This window comes from Alosa sapidissima, chromosome 2 (assembly GCF_018492685.1).
Source record: "Alosa sapidissima isolate fAloSap1 chromosome 2, fAloSap1.pri, whole genome shotgun sequence".
In the NCBI taxonomy this organism is placed as follows: domain Eukaryota; kingdom Metazoa; phylum Chordata; class Actinopteri; order Clupeiformes; family Clupeidae; genus Alosa; species Alosa sapidissima.
The window spans coordinates 24,757,495-24,774,994 of record NC_055958.1 but is presented as its reverse complement, the minus strand read 5'-3'; the positions used below and the strand labels follow the sequence as shown (position 1 = coordinate 24,774,994).

At 48.7% G+C, this 17,500-nt stretch overlaps 1 protein-coding gene across 2 annotated transcripts in view; it reads left to right on the top strand.

Moving 5' to 3' along the window:
* The window catches only part of kalrna (kalirin RhoGEF kinase a), a 150,310-nt gene that overhangs the window by 78,664 nt on the left and 54,146 nt on the right, over window positions 1-17,500 (top strand). For both annotated transcript variants that reach the window (XM_042068980.1, XM_042068981.1), the window contains exons 11-15: window positions 241-363; window positions 4,681-4,872; window positions 12,515-12,684; window positions 13,709-13,883; window positions 15,922-16,117. In XM_042068980.1, the coding sequence (XP_041924914.1) occupies window positions 241-363; window positions 4,681-4,872; window positions 12,515-12,684; window positions 13,709-13,883; window positions 15,922-16,117 (856 nt within the window). The remainder of the gene's footprint in view (window positions 1-240; window positions 364-4,680; window positions 4,873-12,514; window positions 12,685-13,708; window positions 13,884-15,921; window positions 16,118-17,500) is intronic.

The following is a 17,500-nucleotide window of genomic DNA, read 5'->3' as shown; positions in this document are numbered from 1 at the left end:
AGACTGTAATTCTCTCATTGCTGTGGGAGATGGACTGCACGCTCAATGTGCTGTGACAGAGTGACAATGATGACAGGTCCCTACAGCAATGTCAGAGTGCCAAAAAGAAGTGTGTATGTGTGTGTGTGTGTATTTGTATGACTCTCTGTATGGCTCTGTCATTGTTTAACACTGTGTGTGTGTGTGTGTGTGTGTGTGTGTCTGTCTGTCTGTCTGTCTGTGTGTTTGCCTTTCCCTCAGGTGTTGGACTGGATTGAGAACCATGGCGAGGCCTTCCTCAGTAAACATACCGGTGTGGGCAAGTCTCTCCATCGTGCCCGAGCACTGCAGAAACGCCATGACGACTTTGAGGAGGTGGCCCAGGTACAGTAGCAGCATCATAAATCTAACACATTAAAACATTTCTCAATAATGCACATAAGAGATTTGTTCGCTGCCACATTTGCCGTGAAGAATAGTTGGAAATCATCTCTGAGCAATTATAGTGATTCATGTTTAGTCATCCTCCTTCCTTGGTGTGATTTACCCCAAGCTTGGAGTTCTGTCTTTGTGCGAATGCATTAACATTCCCCCGTCTGCAACCACTCATTTCTGTCTACCCGCAGAACGTACTTCCCCCTTCAGAAGCTGTTTATTTTAGCTACCTTGAGAAGCTCTCAGATCTCTCATCGAACCTAACGAGCCGTGGAGAGACAGGTTGTTGTGTGGTAATAGGTGTGGGCGTGCTCCGCTGTGCTGCGCAGTGCTGTGCTCTCTGAGTGATGTGTGTGTGTGTGTGTGTGTGTGTGTGTGTGTGTGTGTGTGTGTGTGTGCGTGTGTGCGTGCGTGTGTGTGTGTCTGTAGTGGGTAATACACACACCGCCGTGCGATTCGCTTTTTTAGAGAACTCGCTAATACCTGCCAGAGCAACAGATGGAGCCAGTGAACTGCACAGTGGCGGAATAAAGGCCGTTCAGTTTGTGCTCGATAGCTTTGTCAGAGTCTGTTGTTTCTCCACAGTGAATCATTGGTCGATTGTGTTTTTTACTCTCTTACATTGCTTGCGTTTGTATCAGAGCGTGTTCACAGATGGCTGACTTTTATGATGGTAGATACGGCCGTTGTTTGGTGTGAGCGTCAATGATACGTACTAAAATGCCCAGATTTACTGTTCATTATAGTTCCTTGTAAGCCCTGGCTAGGTGATTGAAACGAGTGTATGAGTGCAAACATTTCCCAAAGAGCAGTTGCTGAATGCCAGGCCGTGGGCTTTCAAACTTTTTCATTTTAACTGACGGGGTTTTATGGCGTTTGGCAGAACTGTCTCGTTTTTTTTTTCTTTTTTTTCGTTTTTTTTTTTTTCTTTTCTTTTTTTCTCTGCAGCAAATTGTTGCTGCGTTCCGCGCGAGTATAAAAGGAAGGCCAAACAAGCGGGGCCCTGTTCTGGAACAGCCTGGATATCGGCTCCTCTGGAAAGACACTTATGCCTGCAGTATCCGTCATGGACAAGGCTGCTGTAAAAGGAAATTTACCATAGAGAGAGAGACCACTGCAGGACTATGATTTTTGGAAAGTATATACCATGAGCGGCTGTTATGTAGTGATGGTCGTCTACATGTAGTAGAGCACAAAGTGGTGAAACAGAGATGCACCATATCTAATGCATCTCTATCTAAGTAAGGAATTTGGTAGGGTTTATGGGTAATAAGATAATCCATAACACAACTGTCATAGCTAATGCTTGCATGCTGCTGCTGCTGCAAGGCATGCTAATCCTGGCATTGTAGAGACACTGCAGGAATCTGTGTTGTGATCGATTTACCTGATGCGGGTGATGCGGTGCTGGAGCCATCAGTGGAGGTGGAGGAGTCTTCAGGACTGACGGGGGGAGTCGGAGCAGCATGGCTCCACCACCACCCCCACCCTTCCTTAACCCCCCCCCCGAGGAGCATAACTCTTCTCTGCTAGATCACTGCATCTGAGGATAAATGAGGCTCCCCCTCTGAGTGATAGCGTCTCGCAAGCATCTTCAGTTCCAATAAATCTGTTTTAATTGACAGGCTTAATGCATCATTTACGTCCGGGAAAAGAAAAATGACGCTCAGAAACAAAATGTCAGTTAACTGTAGGTTTAGACTAAGACGATAAGCTGTTTCTGTGTCTCTCGTTGAGATGTATTATGGACCAGTGCTGGTATTCTTTGAATTCCATTACTCTTGCCACAGATTAGCCAAAACAAAATGGCTGCGAAGACAAGAGAGAACTTTCCTGGATTGCCTTCCTCTAATCAAACATCGGGAGACCCTAATTATCACAGTGGTGGTTGGAACAAGCCTAAGATTAGAGCTCACTGCTTTGGACCGTCTCTGGTGATAACCTCCCTGAAAACAGCTTGAATGACACAAAAGGCTCAAGTTCGCTGACATGTCTTCGAGGCCTCAAACGCACCGAGCCGACCGGACACGCAATGGGGATTTGTCTTGGCTTCGGCCGCCTTTAATGGGTGGAGAGAGAGAGAGAGAGAGAGAGAGAGAGAGAGAGAGAGAGAGAGAGAGAGAGAGAGAGAGAGATAGGTGCAGCTTGTGTTTCTGGCATCTGGCTCGTGAGCGAGCGAGCCTCGTCCATGCAAGGCTCCCCTCGGCAGGACCTGGAACGCGAGCCGTCGAAGCCAAGGGGGTTGCAAAGAGCGGTGCGGTGCGGTGCGGCGCGGCGCGGTGCGGTGTTTACCCAAACAAACACACCTCTCTCTGTTCTCTTCTCTGCTCTCCTGTCCTGGATCCAGGAGAACGGGAGCGGCCTGAATGTAGATATTGATCGCTCCGCACCTAGAGGGGAGAGAGGGAGGGAGGGTGGGGGAATGTGTGGGGGCTCTCCTGTTGGGATGAAAGCTCTGGGTTTTTAAGGATGGGCTGCCGGGAGGTGGATTAGAGCCAGAGCTCTGTGTGGGAGCTTGTGCTTACAGTATGTGTGTGTGTGTGTGTGTGTGTGTGTGTGTGTGTGTGTGTGTGTGTGTGTGTGTGCCTGTGTGTGTGTGTGTGTGTGTGTGTGTGTGTGTGTGTGTGTGCCTGTGTGTGTGTGTGTGTGTGTGTGTGTGTGTGTGTGTGTGTGTGTGTATGTCTGTGAGTGAAGAGCACTACTGAATGAATACGAAGGGAAGAATGCAGAACTTTGTCCAGAAACACCATAGGCCACCCAACCATTCTCTCTCTCTCTCTCTCTCTCTCTCTCTCTCTCTCTCTCTCTCTCTCTCTATCTCTCTATCTCTCTCTATTTCTCTCTTTATCTCTCTCCCTCATTCTCTCTTTCTCTCTGTCATGTTCTCTCTCTCTGTCTTTCTCTCCATCCATCAAAGTAAAGGAGAGTCTGTCAGGTCAACATGAGCTTCCCATCAATAGGATCCAGCGCTCGATCGCCGCATCCCACTTCCCCTTAATCCCGCTGAGAGGATTCCGAGCCAGCCTATTCATCGCCTGCCCCGACCCCTGCATTGTCTTCTGCTGTATGGATACAGTGATCCCCCGCTAGTCAATAGCCTCAAATGAGATTTGGGTCAGATCTTAGAGGCACACTGCTATGAGCCCCTGGGCTCATGCAGATATGAAACAGAGAAGGGGATAAGCGCTTATGAAATGAAATGATCCCACAGTGGCCAAGGAGGCAATATTGTGTTCAGTAAACAGTGCAACAACATTGATCTCTGGGATCCAAAGTTGAAGAGCAGCATTCATTTGCAGGGGCTGATGTTTTTGACACGGCACAGTCACCCAGCAAATGGATTTAAGAGGGTCAGTGGTGTGAATTAATGCGACTCGTGTTTTTTTTTTTGGGGGGGGGGTGGATTTGGCTATTTCAGGGAAAGAAAGCGGACTTAAACTTCTCCGATTAACAAAACAGAGCTTAGCTGTGGATAATCAAAGATTAGATGTAGGCTGTGGTGTAAATGGGTGTTGGTGGAATGCTTAGCCACCGGCACTGAGTGGATAGGACTTTAATTGCAGTCAGGTCATTAAGATGCCTTCAAGGTCTAAGACTCTTTCAAGACTCGGGCCAGGTTTAAGGCCTGCTTCAGATCTTGCCCTTGCAAATCCAGCCGCAGGAAATGATGGGTAGGGAGGGGGGTCGCTGTTGTTAGAAAACCCCAGTGAACTTTCTCCACTGATGACCTTTGCGGGTCGGGTCAGGAGGTCGTCAGTCCAGGCACACTCGCATGTGCCGCGCCACAGAAGTAATCTCACTGAGGAGCACGAGAGAGAGAGAGAGAGAGAGAGAGAGAGAAAGAGGCAGTGGGTCGAATGCTGCTCTAGTGACTTTGGTCGAGCTGTGTCCAGAGACAACACTTCTCGCTGCCAGCTGCTGGGATTAGCGCGCAGGGATTTGCCCCTTACTCCTGCTCCCGCTCGCAGATGGCCCTGCCGCATGCTCATAATGGAATTGTTTTTTAGGCACTCGGGCGAGGCCGGCACAAGTCAAACAGCCGGCGAGTGATTGCAGTCGGCATAGAGTGTCCACAACAGGCAGACAGACAAGAGAGAGAGCAGTCAGTGTGGGTCAGTGTTGGCTAGTTCAGTGTCCTGCCGTCTGAGATCTGACACCTGGACACCTGGACTGAACTGGAGTTTCTTCACGTCTAGCTGCAACTCTCTCACCTTCTCACCTTCTCCTTTTTTTTTGTTTTTTTTTTGTTTCCTCTCTTCGGAACAGAACACCTACACCAACGCGGACAAGCTGCTGGAGGCGGCGGAGCAGCTGGCGCAGACCGGTGAATGCGACCCGGAGGAGATCTACAAGGCGGCGCGGCACCTGGAGGTTCGAATCCAAGACTTTGTCAGGAGAGTGGAGCAGAGGAAGCTGCTGCTCGACATGTCCGTCTCCTTTCACACCCACACTAAAGAGGTAAGCGCACACACACACACACACACACACACACACACACACACACACACATACACACACCATTCTTCTGCTCAGGGCTCCAACTCTCCTTCTGCACCTACGCTGGACCAGTTTTCTTCTCTTTGTGAAGGATAAGGTAAAATGCCCAGTGTGCTAGCAGCAGATGAACTAAAGGAAATGAACTGAATTCAACTGCATTTCTTTATGAAGTGTGATGTGAAAAGGCCATGTTGATAATAGCAGTCGACCAGAAAATATTAAATTGAATTGAACTGAATTGAATAGAATAGAATTACATTACATTACATTGCATTGCGCTATACTGCACTGAATTGTATTGTATTGAATTGAATTGAATTGAATTGAATTGAATTGAATTGAACTGAATTGATTTGCAAACTAAAACCATTAACAGTACAGCTGCAGTCAGTTAAAGTTCTTAACAGCTAGACTTATCTGGCTCCAACAGCTGCATAGGTTCACCCCATCATGCGTCTTGCTCTGCACACATCATGCATTCTCAGAGTTGATGAATGGTGTGAATTGTGCACATGCAGTAATAGAGCTGTTCCACTGCTGTAGTGGGAGTCATAGAGATGCTACGTTGGGTAGAGAAATGTGCGGCAGTACCGAGTGCTCCAGGCTTCAGTGCCTGCATGGGGTCTGTGCTCGCAGTGGAATGGGCGCAGAGGGAAGCATACCAGTCATTCAGAGAGGATCACCCTGAGATTAGTGAGGTATGCCGGGATGCTTTGCTCTAGTTAGCGCAGCCTGATCCGTGCCAGATGTGGGAATGTGTGCAGACACACACCGAGCGTCTGCTCTGACGTGCTCCTCAGTGGCACACGCTGGGATCTTCTGCCGCCGACACACGAGGACACACACACACACACACACACACACACACTCGCACACATGTGCACACACACACATGCACTCACACACACATGCACACACTCACTCACACACACACACACACACACACACACACACACACACACACACACACACACACACAGGGAAAGTATGTCTTTTGATGTGGGATTTCTACAGACACACACTTCTTGGGATCTGACACTTTGACCTTCACTCGTCTGCCTTCTGCCTTGTAACAATTTCATCAGTGTGCTCTCTGATGAGAGAGAGACCCTGTGTGTGTGTGTGTGTGTGTGTGTGTGTGTGTGTGTGTGTGTGTGTGTGTGTGTGTGTGTGTGTGTGTGTGTGTGTGATTGTGTGTGTGTGTGTGTGTGTGTGTGTGTGTGTGTGCGTGTGCGTGTATGGTACCTCTGTCACATTGACAAATCACACATCTCCTAGCACACCTCTCTCTCTCTCTCTCTCTCTCTCTCTCTCTCTCTCTCTCTCCATGACTCTGTCCTCCTTTCCTCTAAGCTCATTGCTCTTAATGAGGGGGGCCTGTGAGCCTCCTCTGGGGGGGCGGGGTGGGGGGGATTGGGAGGAGATTTAAAAGCGCTTGTGTAATCTGGTCAGTGTGATGACTCTTCTCTGATGCTGTCCCTCTGATCTCTCCATCTCTGCTCCACACACACGGACCCTGCCAGCTCCTGCAATCACCATTACCCCCCCCCCCCCCCCCCCCCACACACACACACACACACTCACACACACACAAGCTTCCCCCAAAAAATAGAGTAGATATGTCATGTTGTTTGGATAGGCCCATCCATCTCCCAAACTCTTGATCTAGTTGAGCATTTGTTTCGCTGCCTTCAGCCCTAATGGAGACGTCGTTTGCGATGCAGTCCCAGTGATGTATTAGAGCGGCCTGGCGAATGTGGCTCTAACAGCCCAGCTGCCTTGAAAGCCATCAACAAATAGTGTGGGCTCTGTGTGAATGTTAGACGTGCCCACTAAGCACGGTTTTATTGTGTGGGGAAGCCACAGTGCTGCTGTGGTGTGCAGTAGTTAGAGAACAGGCAGGCTATCAGGGTGTTACAGTACATGGAGTAAAGACAGAGGAGTTTCATAATTTGGTTTGTAGTTTGCATTCGTGTGTGTGTGTATGTGTATGTGAGTGTGTGTGTGTGTGTGTGTGTGTGTGTGTGTGTGTGTGTGTGTGTGTGAGTGTGTGTGTGTGTGTGTGTGTGTGTGTGTGTGTGTGCGTGCTTCGATCGGTGCCGTTACTTCACCTTTTATTTGTTTTAACACCCACTCTCCGCTGGCTGCCAAGCGGCTGCCGCGCTCCTCTTTCATTTTCAGCTGGTTGGAGATCAGCTCAGCCGCAGACTCTGGCGCGGCGTCGTGCGATAAATATGCTAAACTGCTTAGGCCGCGCTCCACGCCACTCACCGCTCCACGCCGCCGCCAGCAGCCCCGCCGACTTATCCAGGGATCGGTGTTGGAGCTGGGTCTGTGTGTGTGTGTGTGTGTGTGTGTGTGTGTGTGTGTGTGTGTGTAGTGGGGGGGAGTGATGGGGGAAGTGGTGGGAACCATAGGAGACGGACGTGGGCCGTAAATGAGATGCGGGTCACTCCAGGCGAGACAGCCACACACACACAAACACACACACACACACACACACACACACACACACACACACTACCCTCTTCCTTTCCTCGGCCACCCTGTGGATGGAAAGGACAGATTTGGAAACCGGTGTGATTCAGGAGATATTTGAACACTTGGAGCTGGAAGAGTGTCAGCCGGTATATCAAATGTGAGCCCACTTCAGTACATTCTGGCAGGTTCTGGCGTGTAACAATGCTCAGGAACAACAGCAGGAACAATAAAAGAGCCCAGCGGAGGGGAGCGCCGGCGTTCCAGGAGGCAGGGTGAGAGCAGACTTACCAGGTCTGCTGCGCCACGGGGGTCTCTGGGGACGAGAGACTGGCTGCCTTTCCGGCCAGTTGGTTGGCCTTCGTGCTGGGATGGGGGGGAGGCAAGGGTCTCTAGGGCTGAAAGCTGTCTGTCAAGGAAAAATTTCACTCCATTCTGCCGACGGTAGGCGAGCCTAGCGGTCCGGCCTACTCCGAGCCAGTTCCAGTTTGCTCAGCGGGTGACTGATGCTCTCTGGCATCTGCTCCCTCTTTCTTTCTCTCTCTCTCTCTCTCTCTCTCTCTTTCTCAGCAAGGCCTCTCAAATAGAGACGTGGCTCGCTCTAAAGTCTGATCTCGTCAGGGTCGACGTTCTACAACCGAATGGGGCTCCACGCTCACTGAAAATGGCCAATAATGTAACATAGATGGCCATATAATAACCTGTTTTTCTCCGTCTTTCAACAATCTTATTTTCCTTCTCTGCCGCCCACCCAGACCACCGCATGAGAGGGTATGGTTTTATCGTCATATTGATCGTCGTTTAATATACTTTATGCTGGACGGACATGAAGCGGCAATTAGGCTAAGAGAAGGCTCCGGTTTGCTGCGTGTGCAGGAAGAGGGCTATTTGCATTCTGCCGAGCGGTTTCGCCGAGGAGACTTCTTCGCTCACGTCTGCGCCACGCTCCGCAGAGTGGACGCCCGCTTGGACGGCACCGCCGGTCGAGGAAAGGAAGGAAAACAAGGAAAGAAAGAAGGAAGGAAGGAGGGGTAGTCAGAGATGAGATTTGGCAGTCACCCCTTTCCCATCCATCCTTTTATCTCCTCTGTTACCACCACATCTTTCCCTCTTACTCTCCCTCTCACTCTCTCATTCTCTGTCCATCTAAACCTCTCTCTCTCTCTCTCTCTCTCTCTCTCTCTCTCTCTCTCTCTCTCTCCATCCCTCTTTAACCCCCCACCCCATCTCTGTCTGCCAGATGTGCAGTGGTGTAGCTCTTTAGGATGTGAGAGACTGGCTAATGGGCTGAAAAACTCCTTATCAGATCCTGAATGTCGTACCAGTGCTGTGGAACAGCAGCAAGCTCACAGAAAAGAGCTCAGCGTTTGTACGTTAATGTATTAATGCACTTGTACTGGTCAGAGCGTTGTGTTGGGTGGGACACAGATGACCAGTGGTGCTTCCTGCGTTGCGTGTAGTGGAGGGGAGTTCTCCGTTTGGAGATGGATTTCACAGAAAACTGACTCTTCAGCACGTATTCCCTCCTGGGCCCTTTCCGCCCGTGCCCTCCCTCTCCTCAACAGGACCATATGGGAGGGACCGTGCACACACACACACACACGGAACGGCTCGAGCACTGCTGCTCTGTGCAATAGTCGAATTTGACTCACTGCCCAGGGTTGCGCTCTCTCTCTCTCCCTCTCTCTCTCTCTATCTCTCTCTCTCTCTATCCCTCTGTCTACTTCTCTCTTTCTTTCTCACGCCATTTCTTTCTCTACAGGCCTAGGCAATCTCAGTCCTTTCCTCATCGGTCAGCCTATTCAATAACATGTCTTTATGTTTCTACAGCAACTGTCTCCCTGCGTTACATATACAAGAAGTCACTGAGAAAGAGCATAGGCTTATTTGGACGGCCCCTCCGCGATCCATCACACCGCTGTTTTGGCTTTGGCAAACATCGCAAAGTTCCCCAAACTACCTTCTCACCCTGCGGTCACCCACCGAGCGTTAATCAGAGTGGACGTGTGCGTGTCACACTCCCACACCTGTGAGATTGTTGTTAGATTGTCGGCTCCCATTTGCCAATTTAGCCCATTCACAGCAACAAGGTCTCTGGACAACCGGTCGCATTGGGCTTAAAGAGAGAAAAGAAAGCCGGCGTTGATGTGCTGTGTAGATAGGAAAGGAATCTATGGGAGTGGGGGGTGGAGGATCTGTGGGCTGACAGTCGGGGGGATTCATTAGCCCTCTGAAGGAGAGCTGGATAGAGATGGATGTTCACATGCCTGCAGTCCTCTGCAACATGCACTCCTCCCCACAGGGGATTAATGCTGGCTGCTTTCATTGTGTATTCTGCTCGTCGACTATGTCTGGTTCGAGACTTATGTCCAAATCTGTGTCATGCAGATCTCCAGATTTGTCTGTGTGTGTGTGTGTGTGTGTGTGTGTGTGTGAGACAGAGACACACATTGTGGTGGGAGTCTGACAGCTATAGAAATGACACAGGCTTTTAATTCTGAGCATGCTCAGAGGTAGAAGGGAGAGTGGTTACTATGGGAACCAGGGAAATGGCAACGCTGTGGCACTTTATAAATGCGTTAACCCTTTGGTGAAAGGGAAGGAATGGATCTCAAGCGCACTTATTCATCAAATGTTGTAGGGGTTCTTCTTCTGTTGTAGGAGTTTTGCTGTTGTGCTAACTAGCTTGTAGAAGCTCCACGAAGTCAAGAGGTGGACCAACAGAGCAAGCCTGTAGAGAGCTCTCGAGTGATGAGGTGAGGTGATTGGATGTAGCTCAGTGATGGATACAAATAGTACAGCAACCTAACTCCCCAGCTCCTAACTCCCCAGATCTTAGATGAGTGGAAGACAAGCATCTCAGTTCTTCTTTACTGACATTTGAATGTCACACATCTCAATTTGCACATCCACAGTGTTCTTACGTTGTATCTTTGTTGACTTGGTAACTTGGGAGGCTTGTTGAAGCTCCCGAAATAGTTTCACGGCTTGTGATAATGACTTCTTAATTCTTTAATCAGATTAAATGATTTAACTTCTGTGGTGATTTGATCTCTGTCCAGCTCAGTGTTATCAATATTGCATTGCAAATAAGGCTGCTAGCGATAAACAGGGCGCCTTAATAGCTCTCCGTGGAAATAATTAATTAGTGTCTTTGAATGATCTGCCAGTCATGGAAATTGAGTTTTCGTTTTGATAAGGGAACACTTATTAGACAGCACACGTCAGACTCCTTAAGCATCTTTGGTCAGTCAGTTACTTTCTTTCCATGGAAAGAAAATGCATGTGTATAATGCATGCACGCATGAGTGCATTTTCCATGCCTATTTTTGCTTGGACGTTGTCTGTGTCTGTGACCCTACAGTAGCTGCAGATAGTGCTTTTATGGTCTGACAGCTATAATATTGCTAAGCTATTTGATATTACTTATGACTATGAGGATTCTTGGCTTCAGTGGATGCAGTGGTGCACTTTGCATCTTTTGCTTCAGTGGATTTAGTGATGCTTTGTGCATATTCAATAAGCAAAAAGCTAGAACAAGTGTAGTGGTTAAGGAGCTGGGCTAGCGTGCAGTAGCCTGAAAGTTGTCGGTTCAATTCCCGGCTTCCACCGCTGTGCCCTTGAGCAAGGCACTTAACTCCAAGTTGCTCCGGGGACAATGTGATCCCTTGTAATATAGCTGACATATGTAAGTCACTTTGGTCAAGAAGTGTCTGCTAAATGTAATGTAATGTAATGTAATGTAAAGAACAAGTTTGAAACTGTCCTGTGTCCTAGACTATGACTCGTGTAAAGCAGTCTAATGAGACTGTATCTCAGGTCAGGAAAGCTCACCATGCTTAATATTATATTACACTCTTGACTTCATCTAATGCTTCAGTGCTGCAGTGAACATAATTTAACATATTGGAGTTACCCTCTGACCTCCAATACACCTCAAATGATGCCGTCTAATGGAAGTGTATCACATGTCATCCTAAAAGCTATATGCTGTATCCATCCACCTTCCCTTTGAGGAGCTGGTAGGTGATGCATGTGAAGGCTCTTAAACCCCGCTGGCTGCTTGCTGACTTGGGCAGAGTCTCTGGGCTTGCGTGAGGCTAGTGCTGAAATGAAGATGAGGATGGCACGCAGCGCCCACAGCCAATTTGCTGCAGTTTTGATTCAGTCGCTCGGAGTATTGTGTATTCAAGGTCCGGTGCGCTCGGATGAAATATTAAAGCCATGGTCAGTTTTGTCATTAATTATTTAGATAATGAGAATACTGATTGCTCAAACTGCTGAATGTATGTTTTAGATGGGGCAACTACTGGGTACGTGCGAGATCTCCGCTCTTATTTGAGTTGAACGTTTCTAAAATCACTCTCCACTAATCCTCTTAACTTTACAGCAACTGCCGGTATGTTTTAGCTAGTCTTACAGAGTTGTTTCTGATTTATCAAATCCATTGGGACTCACTTACTGTGACACAGCCCAAATAGAGGGAGTGTGCATTGGCCTAATGTAGCCACACACACGCACACATGCACACACACATGCACACCACAATCCTGGCGTGTTAATTAAAATGGTGTCTCATGTTCATATTCCATTTAAGTGGGTGAGGGTACAGTTGTCTCCCGAGGCCTTTATAAACCAACACAGTGTGACTGTGAATGTAATGCTGATGATCTTTCAGCATCTCTATTTTCACTCTGTTAACACCATCACAGCTGTTACAATGAACACAAACAGTACTGAGGAGCTGCTGTGCATGTGTGTGTGTGTGTGTGTGTGTGTGTGTGTATGTGTGAGTGTGTATGTGTGTGTGTGTATTACTGTAAGGGTTTTATCAACTAGTTGTCATGTTGGCAATGTTGCCACCAACAAGTCGACTTGTTGACAGCTATTATGAAACTTGTCAACTGGTAAGAAATAAATAAATGTGAAACGTGTGTGTCTGTGTATGTAGGGGGGGCTTTGTTTTTGAGTGCATATGTGTATGTGTTCAAGTGTATGTGTTCCATACTGTATACATACATGTAAATGTTTACCCTCTCTCCTTACCTCTCTCTGCCTCTCTCTTTCTTTCTCTCTTTTTTTCTTTCATTCTTTCTTTCTCCCTCCTCCCTCTCTCTCTGCCCAGCTGTGGACGTGGATGGAGGACCTGCAGAAGGAGCTGCTGGAGGAGGTGTGCTCCGACTCAGTGGACTCGGTGCAGGAGCTCATCAAGCAGTTCCAGCAGCAGCAGACGGCCACACTGGAGGCCACGCTCAACGTCATCAAGGAAGGGGAGGACCTCATCCAGCAGCTCAGGTGAGCCAGGGCCACTCGGCCCCCACCACCACAGAGAGCACCGAGGCTGCATGGAGGATTAACTAGGCCCAGCGAGTTGCTAACTGCCATGCAGGCATAAGCTGCCGGATAGAGCGGTTTACTAACAGCTCCCGCCATAAAGAGTTTAGGGCGGCATAAGAAGAGATCAGGGAACGTGGGGTGTTTGTAACGTGCCCAGGAAGTCCGGAAGTAAAGCAGCAGGGAGGCCGAGAGTTGTGCGTGCCAAGACGAGGCGGGTAATTTTAGACAACATTTATAAGAAGTGAAGCTGCGCTCCTGTAGTGAAGAGGGAATTAGTGGTTCAAAACGCTCTTTTTCTAACGCTGTCTGGCTCCAATGCAAAGTGGCACCTCCGTTTAATGCACTGAAACGAACTCAGTCATGTACCCTCAAATGCGAGCCGAGTAATTTGCCTCTGCTCCACACGTACGGCTGTTTTTTTGGAGTAGTCACTGTGTCTAATGTCTTGTCTGCGCGTTCGGTCTAAATTTGACACCCAACGCTGGAGCAAGTGTGCCAGGCTGACAGAGACTCCCTATGTGGTGGAGATAGCTATACGCTCCCACTACAGTCATCAAAAGCAATCAGCTGTTTTATGGTTCACACACGCGGCTTCGGGAGGCAGGGTCAGAGGTCAGAACTTATGCTCACTGGTGTCATGTATGGTCAGTTACCGAGGAGTAATAAAATGCATGTATTAGATTCAGTGCATTACACATTACAAGCAGAAGACTTCTGACCTAAGATGATGCATGTATTGCTGTGCAGTTGGAGCATTGAACATCTAATTCATCTAAATATAAAGCGGTTGGCATAAGTGGATGTCATGCTTTATTACATTTTTAATACAGTAATGCCTATTGATTGGATTGAATTGAATTGAATAGAATAGCTTTGTTGTTATTGATCCATGCCAGTTTTTCCTGTGACATAGATTAAGTGCTTGAATGTGCTTGTCTCCTCTGAATCTTTGCCCTTTGTCCATCGGTCTGCTGTGCGACAGGGACTCGGCCATGACCAGTAACAAGATGCCCCACAACAGCTCCATCGCCCACATCGAGAGCGTGCTGCAGCAGCTGGACGAGGCTCAGGGCCAGATGGAGGAGCTGTTCCACGAACGCAAGATCAAACTGGACATCTTCCTCCAGCTGCGCATCTTTGAGCAGTACACCATCGAGGTGAGGCACAGAGACAGGAAGCAAGGAGAGAGAAAGAGAGGGATGGAAGAAAGAAAGAGAGAGAGAGAGAGAGAGAGAGAGAGAGAGGGAAGGAGGGAGTGTGTGATAGACAGACCGAGAGAGGTCAGCATGTCTTGCATCTGTATCTTCAAGCACAGCATTGGCGCTTTGTCCTCTCTACATAATGGTGGAGCATGGATAGAGAGAAAGAAAGAGAGGAAGGAGAGAGAGAGGGAGTAGAGGGAGGATAGAGAGAGAAAGAGGGAGAGGGAGGAGAGAGAGAGGGAGAAGGACAGGGAAAGGGAATGATGAAAGGCTAGAACTCAAAGGCTGCAGGGAAAGATTATGCGTTCATGTGCTTTCTGTTGTTGTTTGCTCAAGTCATCAGGGTGGGATCTTCATCTCAATGGAAAGCTTTGTCAACGTCAGGGGAGTCCTGAGATCAATAAACACAACGAGGTTTTAAGAAATGAAAGAAAAAAGAAATCCAGAAAGACAGCAGGAGTAGGAAACACATTTGTGTGTGTGTGTCTCTCTCTCTTCCTCTCTCTCTCTCTTTTCTTGTGTGTGTGTGTGTGGGTGTGTGTGTGTGTGTCTCTCTCTCTGTCTCTCTTTCTTTTCTTGTGTGTCTCTCTCTATCTCTCTCTTTCCTTGTGTGTGTGTGTGTGTGTCTCTCTCTCTCTGTCTCTCTTTCCTTGTGTCTCTCTCTCTTTCTCTCTCTCTGTCTTTCCTCGTGTGCGTGTGTGTGTTTGTGTCTCTTTCTCTCTCTTTCTCTTTTTTCCTTCTGTGTGTGTGTGTGTGTGTGTGTGTGTGTGTGTGTGTGTGTGTGTGTGTGTGTGTGTGTGTGGGCTGGGGGTGTTTGAAAGAAGACGCAGAGGTGAAGACAGACGGAGGAAAGAGAGGAGGGGGACCGAGAAAAGGAGGGATGAAGGGGCTTCCCCTGGGGAAACGGAGATTGGGGCTCAGGTGGCGTGCGTGTGTGTGTGTGTGTTTGTGTGTGTGTGTGTGTGTGTGTGTGTGTGTGTGTGTGTGTGTGTGTGTGTGTGTGTGTGTGTGTGTGTGTGTGTAGGAGGGGAAAAGGACAGATGTGTGTGTCAGAGGTAGCGGAGCTTGCTTCTGCCCTTTGCTGTAAGGGGGCTTATCCAAATAAGCCAGTGTTGCTAGGGAGCTGTTTTTTGGGGTTTGTGGGGCGGCTGTGTGTCGCTCGACTGATTGATAGCTGCTACGCTAATGAGCACTTGTCATGCCAGCTTGTCTTGGCTCTTTGTGCAGCGCGCGCGTCCTTTCCAGAGAAACTCACGTCTCTGATTCACCTTCATCTGTCTGATGGAGTCACTGCAGAAAGAAAAAAAAAAACAACAAGAGAAAAGAAAGTGACAAAACATGAAGCCATGAAAGCCGTGATTCACTCTGAGAAGTTCAAAGTCACACAGCCAGCCAAATACACAGACAAACACAAAGGGTGCTTTTTAGTTTGCGCTGGAAAAATAGGGTCTCTTTTGCCAACAGCCAGCTACTTTTTGCTTGTTGTTGTTTTTTTTTTCATTGTGGTCCAGACCTCAGCAGAAGCTTACAATAATGGCTCTTTGTGTTTTGAATAAAGCATTTCACCCTCGGCTACCTCCGATCACACCACATTAAGCCCACATACATACAGCACGCGCGTACACCACTGCACCCTGCGCGCCTCATTGAGCAGGTGAATTGCCTGAGCTGTGGGGGTCTGAACAAAAGGACACACTCAAGAGGGAGCATGCCCAGCCTCCGAGCACCGCAGGTGTGTGATGCTGTATCTTCTGCCCTCTCTCTCTCTCTCTCTCCCCCTTCCTCTGTCTCTCTCTATCTCTTTTTCTCTCTCTCTTCCTCCCTCTCTCTCTCTTTCTCTCTACCCCTCCCCTCTCTTTCTCTCTCTCTCTTTTTCTCTCTCTCTCTCTCTCTCCCCCTCCCTCTGTCTCTCTCTATCTCTTTTTCTCTCTCTCTCTTCCTTCCTCTCTCTCTCTCTCTCTCTCTCTCTTTTTCTCTATCCCCCTCTCCCCAGGTGACGGCGGAGCTGGACGCGTGGAACGAGGACCTGCTGCGGCAGGCCAGTGACCTGGGCACGGAGGAGCTGGGCCAGGTGGAGCAGCGGCTGCAGCGGCACGCCGAGCGCAAGCTGGCCATGAACAACATGACCTTCGAGGTCATGCAGCAGGGCCAGGACCTGCACCAGTACATCATGGAGGTGCAGGCCTCAGGTGAGAGAGAGAGAGAGAGAGAGAGAGAGAGAGAGGGGGAGAGGGAAGGGGGGAGGAGAGGAGAGGAGAGGAGGGGAAGAAGGAGAGGTGAAAGAAGGAGAAGGAGGGAAGTAAAGAGGTAAAGGAGAAAAAGGGAGGAGGGAGAGGAGAGGAGAGGCTAGTTGCCAAGAGAAGAGAGAAACTAAATAGCGAATATGAGGAAAGGGGGGGTTGGAGCGAGTTATGGATGATGAAAAAGAGATGAGAAGAAAAAAAAATGAAAGGATGATAGAGAGATGATAAAGAGATGAGAAGAAAAAAAAATGAAAGGATGATAGAGAGATGATAAAGAGATGAGAAGAAAAAAAAATGAAAGGATGATAGAGAGATGATAAAGAGATGCATGAGAGACAGGAAAGGAGTGTCAAGTGTAAAGATGGAGGAAGTGATGTCAGATCACACAGAGTGAGAGGAATGAGAAAGATGAGGATAGAGATAGTGGCAAAGCAAACAGGGGAAAGATGTTGAAACACTGGAATGGCGTTGGTTGATAGGAGCTGGGGACAAATAAATAAAGAGCTAATGTGCTTCCCATGCCCAACACCCAAACACATTCCCCCACCTCCACACCAGTGCAGAGTGGTGCCCCAATGGGACTGTGGCTCAGAGCACCATGGAATTTCCCTGTGCCCTTCATGTGTGTGTGACCTCATTGAAGCTGCCGGGTAAAGAAGCCACCAGGGCCTTTTACGGCAACATCATGCCCATACATCCCCCCCCCTCCCGACCCTGGAGTTCACCGGCTCCACGCTCCAAGTCTGGGAGTGGGTTAAGGAAGCTCGACTCTCCCCCCCCCTCTCCACTCTGACCCGGTCCCTTCATCCGACACGCCGAGGGAGATATTTTTAAACCGGGAGCAGCCTGAGTGTGACGAGCTCTCTCACTCGCTCGCCGAGAAAAGGCTTTCATCCCGACACTCCTTCACTCCCACGCCCAAAGCCCTGAAAATGAAGATGTGAAGTGGAGGACAGCCGTTGCTGTGGTGGAGTGCACATCCCCCTGGCTTTATCGCTTGGCTCAGGGCTACGTATTAGCTTACCAGATGCTGTTATTCATAGTGACTTGCTGTAAATGCACTATTTTGTCCCATGTATGTTCTCCCAGGGGAACAAAGCCACTCTTGCTGCCATCGCTTGAAAGCTGCTGCAAGCACTGCTCTCTTACTGTGTACTCAGGCTCAACTGCCTTAACATGCAGATAGCTATCAGTGAAATAGACCCTTCAAGGCTGTGTAATCAGCAAACAAAAATGTTAGTGCAGATTTAATGCTCCAAACCTCCTTCACTTACATTGGTGACAGAAGTCAGAGGACATGCTTATGGCGCTTAAAGCAGCTTTAAGTCC